General features: G+C 37.0%; 1 protein-coding gene across 1 annotated transcript; it reads left to right on the top strand.

Annotated features, from left to right (window-relative positions):
* Positions 1–1,237: 1,237 nt before the first annotated feature.
* LOC126407268 (uncharacterized) lies at positions 1,238–12,279 on the top strand. The gene is made up of 10 exons (XM_050072064.1): positions 1,238–1,756; positions 3,636–3,673; positions 5,260–5,467; positions 7,775–7,846; positions 8,062–8,133; positions 8,309–8,365; positions 8,814–8,906; positions 9,601–9,675; positions 10,263–10,340; positions 12,026–12,279. The coding sequence occupies exons 2-10, from the start codon at positions 3,653–3,655 to the stop codon at positions 12,277–12,279; spliced, it is 930 nt and encodes a 309-aa protein (XP_049928021.1). The 5' UTR covers positions 1,238–1,756; positions 3,636–3,652.
* Positions 12,280–12,284: the final 5 nt, after the last annotated feature.

The raw sequence follows: 12,284 nt of genomic DNA, 5'->3' as shown, positions 1-12,284 counted from the left end.
CTATAAAGTTATACCAGGCTGAGAGAAGAGAAGCTGAGGCAGATGATTAGAAAAGGAGATTTGAAATTGAGAGTAAGTTGCTTGTAAATTTGTAAATTTAAAATTTGTGGAATCAAAATGTTTTGATATGGACAGGAAAAGAAATATTTAATCTGTGGTCATTGTGACACAAACATTAAAAGCTAAAGTGAATCATTATTGTATTTCGATATTTTAGACAAGTTTGATAAAGAAATTAAAAAAGACAATTTAAACAGTATTCAAAAATGCCCTCCTAAATGATGTACTACATATGTCTGTATTTTTCTGCATACAGAATACTTTGTGTTAAACCTCAGTTTCCTTCTATTTGCTGGCTATTTGGAGACACCACAGAGGCCTGACAGAGCCTAAACAAAAATATTTTTAATTAATAGACATCCTATTGGAGAACAGTTTTTCAGCAGGTATTCTTACTAGAGCTGGGTGATATGTCCTGAAAATCATATCACAATATTTCTAGGCTTTATATGGATACACAATTCATATCTCTGTATTTTCAAAACCCCTCAAAAGCACTTCATTAGTGATTGGACTGGGAGACAAAATCGACGATAGCAATATTTTTGACCATGTACAATCTCGGCTGTGACAATATTGTAGATATGGAAAAAAAAGATTCACAAAGTGATAACACAATAAGATACATGATAGTATCATAACTAATGTGAATATAATGACAATATGGGTAAAAGCAAGCATTGAAACGAAAGGAGAACAGTCTGGTAAGTTGATAAATTTACATCAGTTTAATGCATTTCAGTCTTTCAAACCAGGAAATAACACCATCTCTGCAAAATCCAAGATGATATATAGTGTCATATCTCAGTAACGATGTAACGACAACATATTGTCCATTTACTGTACTATTGTACATTTACTGTACTTAGGTTTTGAGGTACTTAAACTTTAGGATTTAATTTTCTGATACTTTATATTCCACTCTACTACATTTCGGAGGCAAATATTGTACTTTCAAATCCCCTACATTTGTTTGACTGCTTTAGTTGCTCTGGATATCCCAAATAATTATACAATATGTCATCAACAAGTGAACTTTGCTATTTTTTAATTTACTTAATTTATCCCTGAGGAGGAATTCAGCAGTTTATAACTGGTCTTTACCACATAAAACACCAAAAAAATACGAATGCATTATTGATCAATACAATGTAAAATGATTAATATAATATTTAAACAGAATACAAATAGTGTTTATTCTGAAAGGGGCTCAGTAATTTACTTTTGATACTTTAATACTATTTTTTGCCTCAGTAAAACTTTTAATGCAGAAATTTTACTTGTATTAAAGTATTTAAACATTGTACAGTCACTACTGATGCAACTTTGTGCAGATAAATGTGATTCTTCACTTTTATTTTAAGTTTGCAGCCTGTACAGAGGCCTGAGAGTCAGAGCTGAGAAGTGCTGATATTGTGTGGCACTCTGCAGCCTGTTGCTCAGCCTTAATTGATGGCCCATCAAGGGGAGGGGCCACACCCCCCCCCACACTCACACACCTAGGCTGCTCGTGCCTGTGAACCTGTGAGCAGGGCAAACTGCCCATCCCCCACCTCAGCAGCCCTGCATGTGCTCGCTGAGGCAGCATGACGAGCGTGGAAGGAGTTTGGAAAGAGTCAAGAGGAGAATACAGCAATTAAGACTGCATCACGACTGCAACTGCAGAAGAGTTTTTTTTCAAAGAATTTGTCAGCAAGTAAGTGTTATAATGTTTTTGATTTTAGCTTGTACATGTCAGCTTATGCTAACGGTGTTACGTTTTCCTGCACTTCAGAAACATGTCACGAATCAAACTTTATAAAATGCAAGTGGAAGTGGCAAGTTATGCTAAATTTTAAGCTGGAGAAGTAATTTAATGTTATTTTGTTTTTGTATGTGACCATAAATCTGACTATATGAGCTCCTAGCAAGTCAGTTAACTGCGACCATTGTATTTGTTTAGTTAACCCTTTAGATTCACTGACAAATGAAATGATCAAATGTTAGATTTAACCTTAATTTAAAGCAACCTCTCAAAGTATTTTCATACCTAGTTTATGACATTTTTCTCAGTATGATGACATACATGTAGGTGCCTGTGATTAATGTAGGGTGTAGTGTCTTTCAGTGTTTCGTGTCTTTTAGAAATTTAGAGACATTCCATGATTAAACTGTGTGGATGAATGCCATTTTAAGAGACAAACTGCGGCTGTAGACTTTAGCTGGTTAGTTGCACTTGAGATGTAAGCTGAAATCAGCTCTTACACCTTGTGTGAATAATAATAATGATCAGCTCTGTTTAACCTGATTCAGTATCTTTCCTTTTGTTTCACTCACTCTCACCATGTGACTGTCAGTTTAGTTAACACAGTAGACAGTATATGTTGGTGTGAACTTACATCCTGTAACACAGAACATTGATCATTGAACAAAATGTGATTTGAACTTTTAGACCTGAACTAAAAGAAACTGTGATCTTGGGATATAACAACATGCTGTTTCTGAAATTAGGTTAAGTACATTTCACAATAACCCTGCATTGGTTTCACATGGAAAATGAATAATCTACAAATCGTCAGTGATCACTTTATTAGGTACATGTGTACAATCTTATACATTACAAGACAACTGTATTGACAAAGTGCAGGCGTGTGCAGAGGGGCTGGCTAAGGGTACCTGAGCCCCTGCCCCTTTGCTCCTGATGCCTAAAGTATGCGTTTGCCAAGGCAACTATATTTTCACAGTGACAAAGGCTGGGCAATATATCAGCTTTTAAAGATACCGTGTATCAGTGTATTCTATAATGAGGTAAAGGACAATAACTTTTTATATTGTTTATTTACCAGTTGCTCAATATAATTTCAAGTAAGGCCTGCAAGTGTGCCTCTCCTCTCATGCCACGCAGCTCCGCCCCACTCGCCACATAGTTCTCCAGCAACACTGAGGGAGATACAGCACCACTGCTCTGTTTCAATTAGTCTGTTAATTTGTCTTCAGTCAGACATAGGCCTGAGTGTTGCGCAGTCAATAAGATGAAGCAATGCAGGTTAAAATCATTCTTAACACCATGAAGTATACTGTAGTCCAGAACAAAAAGACTTTTAAATAATACCTTGCTTATCAACGAACAAATATTTACATCTACCCATTTTTGACTCAGGCTACAGAAACTGAAATGATGGCAGAGCTGTGTGTGGGTAATAAAGTGGCTACTGACTGCATGGGAAATTAGGAATTTGTAATTTATAAACATATAGCACATTGCCTGATAGAATACATCATTATTATTTTAATTACACAGACCAAATTCAATGAATGAAAGCATGCAGATTAGAGTGTGTAGATTGTATGTATTCATGATGACAAGGTTTGATTTTTTTTTTTTTAGTCATCTATATATAAGAGTGCCTTTTTAACAATGCAGTATTGACCAGTTCTTGCCTTGTTTGATGTACGAAGAGACAAATGTGCAGAAAGATAGCAATGTATAATTGTGTTGTACAACTTACTAGAAGTTACTAGTTTGATTCTAATTATTTTGTTGAAACTGTTTCAGACAATAACATTTAAATAATATCTCTTCACTATGTTGTTAGGTCCTGATTCTGACACAATGACTGGGAGGCCAACACAAGTAAGTACCTATACAAAATCTTTACACTGTACTTATTCAGACTCAGTAGAGTGGTGAAAGGATCGTGTTATTTCAGTGCGGCAGCCTGGATATTAGCTTCTCCCTCATCAAAAAGCCTATATGGGATTTTTCAATTTGATTTTGGATTATTACTGAAAATAAACTGTTTCTTGATACCTACATGTTTTGTTCAGCACAGCAATCTTCACAGATAAGCACCACTTTATGATTTTTGAAGTGTAAATTACATTGTTAGCAGTAAAAAGCTAATGTTAAGCCAACCATGTACAACCAACATAGTCTTGTTAAGACACACATTAGCAGCCACCATTTTAAAGGTACTTACATTGTTTGTTTGTTTTTAGTTCAAATGTGTCTTTTATAATGTGTTTTATGTCACAGAACAAAATGTGTAAATATTAAATTTGAGACAAGAAACCAAAAAATGCTGAATGACTTCAGGGTTATGGAACTTGTTCATTAACCACTCTTTATTACACGGCTCTATTAAATGCTGTATTCTGATTGGTCAGTCGTGGCATTCAGCTGTGTAATGACCACTCCTAATAGCAATGGTCATTACACAGTTGCGAAGAGGGGTTTGGAGCTTTCCTTTTGAAACTGCCATAGAAAACAACAAAACAGCAGCCATAAACTCAAACACTGCATATATCAGTTTAGAAACTTTTGAAACTGCCAGCATGCCATCGCTGAATATTGCACAGAACCTCACAGTATAGATGAGTCAAGACAAATTGTAACAACTCAGTCCAAGATTTTCAGAGTGAGACTTCTCTTTTAACAAGTTTGTGTTTCTGGTTAAAAAAATAATTTAATGTAATATACAGGTCTCTCTGTGGGAAAGGTTTCTGTAATAAAGTCTGTTAACCCCAGAAAACCCCAGCATGTCAAAAACAGTTCTAGTAGACATAACTAAATCAATCTAAAGTAGTACAATGCAGCCATGTCACAGCTGCCAGCTGAGGAGATCTACTGACATGATTCAAAACCTGTTATGTATAGTTAACCACTGATACATGTATATACAGGCCTGAGGTTTGCAAACTACCATACTTACATTTTACAGGTTAAAAACAAAACAAAACAACATACAATCACATGTGACCTGTCAGTAGTCTGCTGCTTTATCTACTCTCATTTCAAAACGTGGTAAGGATTGATTATTCAGGCTCTCTGTCAGGCAGGAAGCCTTTTACAGTTACAGTGCAGCTGAAATGGAGAAAACGTGTGTGGCATAGAATTGCTGAAATACGAGTGGACTCTATTTGCAGAGTTCCCCTGCATTAATTAGTCAAGATTACATTAAGTTTACTTCACCAGGATAATTCAGGTAAACACGTATTTACAAAAGACACTTAAAAAGTAAATACATATTAAAGTTTTGGTTTTATAAACATTACTAACACTCCTACCGTTGCCATCCTCATGCAATATTTAATTATCAAAAAGTGACACCTTTCTAATCTAGTATTAGTGAGTAAAATTGTTTAACTGCAAGACCTAGAATTGATGTATTAATTGTATGTGACTACATTTTCTCTGACATATATGCTTTGTGCTTACAGTTGGACAGTATCCATGAGGAGTCGGACGGTGAATTTTCCAGCCTTACAGGACCAGACCCAGACTACAATCCAGCTCAGAGTGAATTATCATCTAGTGATGTGGATGTGATAAACCTGGATAAACCTTCATCATTTAAGGAATCATCTAGTAATGAAGCTGTTGAAGGTCCAGATACAGATTCAGGAGAAGACAAAGATCAACAAACAGGCAAGTGCAATATTAAAAAGCACAAAACCCCCAGAAATTATGTGAAAAGAAATAAGAAAAAAGAAAAGATGAACAAAGATGAAGTGAAAACTGTGACCATAAAAACCTACACAAAAAGGCAGAATGGCAAACGATCATGGGACAAAAAGCACTACTGTCTTTACTGTGGAAAGCCACAGTCAAAGATAGCGAGACATTTGAAGAGAAAGCATATGGAGATCGAAGATGTAGCATATGCCTTCAGTTTTCCAGTAGGGTCAAAATACAGGAAAACAGTGCTGGATCTACTGCGCAGTAAAGGGGATTTCAATCACACTGCCGAAGTCCTGGAACAATGCAGGAAACAACTCGTGATATGTAAGCAGCCCTCTCATAAGGCCTTGGTTGAGGATTATTTGCCTTGCACATATTGTTATGGGATGTTTGCCAGAAAGAAGTTGTGGAAACATCAGTTCTCATGCGGAAGCAAAAAATCTTGTATGACAAATGGAAGGAGAAAAGTACAAAGTCATGCTGCACGCTTGCCTCCAATTGCTGCTTCCTCCGATAAATGTCAGAAGATTATTGATAACATGCGACAAGATGATGTATCCTTTCACATCAGGACAGACTTTTTGATTTGCAGGTACGGTGAAGCACTGCATGCAAAACATGTGCGTGTGAAGTCAAGACACCAGTACGTTGCACAGAGAATGAGGGAGCTTGGCCAATTTATGTTGGTTGCTAAAGACATGGATAAGACTGTAAAGGGTCTGGAAGACTTGTGTGCACCATCAAGGTTTCAGTTTGTTGTCAGTGTGGCCAAGAAGGTTGCAGAGTGTAGTCCAGGCAAAAATGAGTATGGAAAACCTCCCACTGCTGTCCAAATTAGATTCTGTCTCAAAGGAGCGGTGAAGGTCCTGATTAGACAAACACTCATGAATGATGATGACCTGGCAGAGAGGAAGGCTAAACAATTTCTGGAACTTTTGGACAAAAACTGGAAGAACCATGTTTCTGTCAGTGCTCATCAAACAATACAAGAAAAGAGATGGTACAAGCAAGATGACATCCCCCTGACAAAAAATGTGACGACTCTGAGGGATCATCTGAGGATGGTGGAAGATAAAGCAAAGGAGGAACTGACAAAGGAGCTCAGTTTAACCGCCTACAAGATGTTGAATGAGACGGTTCTGGCACAGGTCATTATCTTCAACAAGCTGCGTGAAGGGGAATCATCACACTTGACTCTTGACACCTACGAAACAGCAAGCACAAATCCCATAAACAAGGACATATATGAAACCTTGTCTCCTCTAGAGAAAGAGCTCAGCAAGCTTCTAACTCACTTAGAAGTCCAAGGAAAAAGAGGCAGGAAGGTACCTGTTTTCTTGACACAGAGAATGAAGGAGTCAATTGACTTGTTGATTAAAAGAAGAGATGAAGCTGGCATACCTGCTGAAAACCCTTATCTCTTTGCAAGACCTGGTACAATGACAAACATACATGGCTGTGACTGTCTGCAAAAATATGCAGAGGAAAGCAAAGCAGAAAACCCTGAGCTCCTGAGATCAGCTAAATTAAGAAAACAGGTGGCCATCCTATGCCAACTCCTGGATCTGAGTGAAAAGGAGCTGGAACAAGTTGCAAGGTTTATGGGGTATGACATCAGAGTTCATCGCGACTTTTACCTACAGATGGACAAAGCATTTCAAATTGCTAAGATAAGCAAACTTCTGTTTGCAATGGAGCAAGGCACTGAGAGCTTAAACGGGAAGAACCTCAACACCACCAACCCTTCTGTTAATGGTATGTATGCACTACAACTGACAGTTTTGTCCTGCTGTTTACTGACATCACATACAGCATTCTCACAATACTCCACAAAATTTATAGCTGACATAAGCACATTAGCTATTAGAGGTCCTAACAACTAAGAAGTGTACATGTATTTACAAATCCAAGAGGAAGGCTAGTGTCTTTTAAATTTGTACAGTCTACACCAGCTGGACAATATAACTGTCATTTCTTAAAAACATTATCAGGCAACCCATAAAGATGCAAAATCACTTCTTTTTATGAGAGGATGATATATAAATATTGACTAATACATTTTTGGACAAAAAAAAACAAACAAAACAAAAAACAAAACTAAACTAGGAAATTAGAGAGGAAAGTCGATGCTTGCATGACCAAGGATTGTTTTGTGTATTTTTTTGTCTTGGAATTACATATTATATTAACACAGCAGTATTAGAACAACCTCATTTATTGAACAGTTGCCTTTGTACTTAAAGAATTTTTGGTTCTGCTTATAATCTTTCATAGGTGAAAGTCCCACATCAACTTATGACATTGGTCCACAGAGGAAAGGAATCCCAAGCAGAGAGGAAGTTGATGGTATGTGACAAAGGATGAATTAGATCAGTCTGATTATAAAGAGCTAACGGTTAAATATAAACACCTTAGTTGTTTTAGCACACTTGAGTTGGCTTTTACTGTAGAGTAGATTCTTCTGGGAGAGTCAGTACATCTGGGAAAAATAAATATCATATAATCAACAACAGTCTTTGCACTTGATTTGAGCACTAATATTTGACCTTTATCTTTTACAGTTGAAAATCCCATGTCACCTTCTGAGACTGTCCCACAAGAAGGAAGAAAAAGAGCCAGAGAGGTGGATGATGGTATGTTCTTTTTTTTTTTTAAAGTTATTTTTAAGAATATGCATTTTTAAAATTTCAAAACAAATCTTTGTACTCCACACTATCATACACAGATACAGTCACATGCTTTCGGTATCATTTCCTAAACTCCACAGTATGATGTGTCACATATGTCATTCTTTGCTCTTGTTTTTAGATGGATGTCTTGACCTGTTCTCCCCCAGAAAGAAATTAGACCCCTGCAATGAGGATGGTACGTTTATGGTGTTGTATACTCTTGTCTTCTGACCTAAAGGAGCCTGCTGGTTATTTTCAGTGGTGGAGCTCAGTGTAAAGGTATCAGTGTTAACTGACAAGTAGTGCACTACTTTGCACCCATTGAGATGAGTAATCCATCATAGCAAATATTTAGGGCTCTTTTTTCTTTTAAATTGTTTCCTGATGACAAAGTGGTGAGATACAACTATTTAGTAATGTTTAAGGCACTGATATGCTGAGTTTAGAGTTAGCATCCAGTTGTCTTGGTATTCAGATGTGTTACTTTGATTTTAAATTAAGTAAAATGTCTCTGAGTACTTTGAAAAGCACTTTCTAAATAAACTATGTTGGGTTTTTCATTGTCAGCACTTTAGAACACACAGAACCCTTTCTGTTATCTAATGTTTCAGTAAGTGACAGGAACTAATATTTGTCTGTTGCAGATCAGAGCCCAGGAATAAGCCTTAGTCAGAGGCTTCCACCGAGGATGAGAAGAAGAAAACAGAAAAAGGCAGAGAAACAAATAGATAAGTTCTGTCAGTTCTTCTTCAAACCCACCATTATGTACTTTCTATGGCCCTTTGCCAACTGTGCATGGGATTTATTATGTTAATTTCATTAGAAGTCAGGAAGTGTGTTAAACACTATGTCAGACAGTGTGCATTCCAGTGTCAACTGAACTGCATTTTAGCTCAAACCAGTCAAAGCATGCATTCCTGCATCATTTAATTTCTCCTAATACGTGCACAAGTCAACAAACACTTAAATTTTTTAAGCTAAGGCTGGATAGTACGGCCTTAAAGTTATATCAAGGTATTTTTTGGCCATATCATGATGCATGCTACATATATATCACATACAATATACCATATCATGATACTCACTGTATACATACATAAAAACCAAATACCTCAATATCGACACTGCAGCAATATTGTAGGGATGACTGTTTATACAAAATGTTAACAACATTAATGAGATGTTTGATCAGTAATCATCAGTAATGTGGATTAAATGACTGAAGTAGGTGAAGACACAGTCTGATTGATTAGACAATTGATTAAGAGAAAAAACCTAATTTTACTGTAATGAAGCATACCTAACTATGTGGCCTCCACTTTGGGAACCACTGCTCTTTTGTATTAATAATCATGGCAGATACACTTCCATGCTTTCATCATGTCTTCCTTTCCAATGCATTAATACACCCTGCTTGCTCTTGTTTTTCAGATGAAGGTTCTGACCTCTTCTGCCCTGAAAAGACAGTTCACCAGAGTAGTGAAGATGGGAGTTCAGATAGAGATGGTGAGTTATTTGGCTTTAATAATAAAAAGCTCATTGTACAGTGATAAATTAAAAATGTACAAAACTCCTGTTTTTTGTTTTAGGGCCCACCTGGTTGACTTTCCAACTTCCAACACATATTTCTAAAGATTTATCTTAGTACTGCTCACCATTTTGTCATTGTTCATTTGTTAATTAATTAAGCTGATGTTGTGGCATGTTTTGATCAGAACCTACAACAGACTTGACAGTCAGTGTCAGTGTAGTAAAACCAGAGATTACTCTGTCCGCATACAGAAATCAGAAAGATGATAGTGAGAACAAAGTGAATCAGCTTCATGGGAGGTCACAATATCATCACAGTTCATCTTTAGTGGCTTGATTAATCCTTGGTCATGCATGCCAGCATCAGAACTTTTTTGCAATTTTCAATGTTCAAGAACACTAAATCTTAAAATTTTGTCTGTTGAAATGAAAGAATAAGCACTGAACAATGAGGCCTTGTTTGTCGGGTTTTAATGTTGGCCTTTGAACACAGTTGGATTGTTAATATTCATTAGAGTTAAGGTTTTATGAACAGGTACTAATGTTTTTTTTTATTGTTGCAGATCAGAGGTCAGGAAAAAACCTGGTTACACAGAAGAAAAATAAAAAGAAAAGAGAAAAACAGATGGTGAAAGGAAAAGGTAATTTCTTATTAACTGGGCAAACTTCTCTGTTGTTAAGACAGATTTACATTAGTGTGACTGTATGAGATCATTGCAGGTTTGAGGAGAAAAGTAGGCTCTATTCTTAATATCGTAATATTAATATTTGTGCTGTCACTCAGCATAACATCCTCACTCCCAGTCAGTCAAGACCCCCACCTTCACCCCCAACTCCCAGCTGTGCTTGCGTGCGCTGTCTCTCTCTCACGAAAATAGCGGTTTGAGGCACTGCGGCCCATGCTTTAATACAACTTCTATGAGGCAGAACCTCTGGTCATGAAAACTCAAGTGCACCATGAAAAGATTTGAAAAGCATCTACCAGGTAAACTTGTGGACTTCAGTAACAATAATGCAGAGTTGATGTGTTACTTTACAATCCATTCCTCTTCAGACGTCTTTACAGTATATCACTCAGGCTGTGTCTGTTTTATTTAGCAGCCACAACACTGTTCTTTGACTTTGTGCCCAACAAAACTACAAGTCCCGTTATTTAATTCTCACATTTGGTTTGATAATTGCCAATGTGCAGTGGCGTTTATGAACTGCGGCTGGAGAAGATAACCGTGTTGTGTTCAAACATGCAGCCATATGCATGTGCATGGAATAAAATTCATGTTCTCCTGCAGCAACCTGTGTGTGGACCAGACCAGACAAAATATAGCCTGCTGTAAGTGTGATGGTGACCCTCACAGACAAACAGAATTTAAACAAGACAATGGCTACGTTTGTATGTGCAACCATATTCAGATTAAGGTCCATAATGTGGTGAAGGCAATATCCCAAATAAGATGTCTGCATGTGCCGCAGTTATGGGAATATTCCTGTTTACATGTTTATCAGTATGTTCTAAAGAAACTAGTGACACACACTAGTAGTGTTAGAAGCGGCATGACCAGAATTGGGCAAGTTACTAGAAATTAGCAATTAGTTACTTAAAAAAAGTAATTGATTTACTTTAACAATTACTACATATAAACGTTACTCTGAAAAGTAACTATCATGTTACCTTTTACAGCTATTTTATTTGAGTGTGCCTAAATTTCTTTTTCTTGACGTTACATTTGAACACACTATATAGATGTTTCTATTTACCTTTGCCAGATAGGCATTTTGCAGAGGCAACCTTGAAAACACCATAATATAAACTTATGTAACTTCGGTCAGTTAGCTAACAAGCTCTTATTCTGCCAATTTCAATATGGATTTCAGCATCGAATTACTATTTGTAACTAGCGGGACTTGCTACAAAGTTTGGATGTGCTTCCCACAGTGGATGGATGAGTAAGAAACTGTCATGCCCCTGGACCACCTTTGGGGGGGTCAAACATCCACCCACCAACTGCTGTTGAAAACTGTAGCAACACATTGTGGGCTAGGTTTATCTGTGTATTTATTTTATTTGTTGATGAGACACTCATGCAGTCACACAGCAACTGATAAAGTGCGAAAGAAAACTGGTGCTGCCAGTTACACCTTAGATTTAATGATTGTGAAAAAAAACAACAACAAAAAAAAACGGTTTCAACCAGATGACATTTTTTTTTTTGCTCTACTCCCTCTCTCCATGACAGTTTGCTATCTGTGCATGCAAGTTAAGAAATCTGTATAGTGGTTTATTTATTGAACATTACAAAATCTTCTTTGCCTTCTTTATCATTTGTAGAGCCACTCCAAGCTACAGTGAGGAGACCATGGAGTGAAGCAGAAAGGATGGCAGTGGAAAAGCACCTGGGAAACTTTTTGGCAGAGCAAAGAGCTCCTTGGAAGAGGGACTGTCTGCGGGCTATACAAGCTGAGAAGGCCCTGAGTGAAAGGTCATGGAAAAGTGTCAAAAACTATGTGTCCAACAAAATTGTAACTTTAAATCTGAAAAAGCTGAAGTATGAAGGACTGGGGGTGCACCATTTCGATCCATAGAGCTG

Source organism: Epinephelus moara, chromosome 19, assembly GCF_006386435.1.
Source record: "Epinephelus moara isolate mb chromosome 19, YSFRI_EMoa_1.0, whole genome shotgun sequence".
NCBI lineage: Eukaryota > Metazoa > Chordata > Actinopteri > Perciformes > Serranidae > Epinephelus > Epinephelus moara.
Note: the sequence above shows the minus strand (reverse complement) of the source record. Positions and strands in the feature narration are given on the sequence as shown.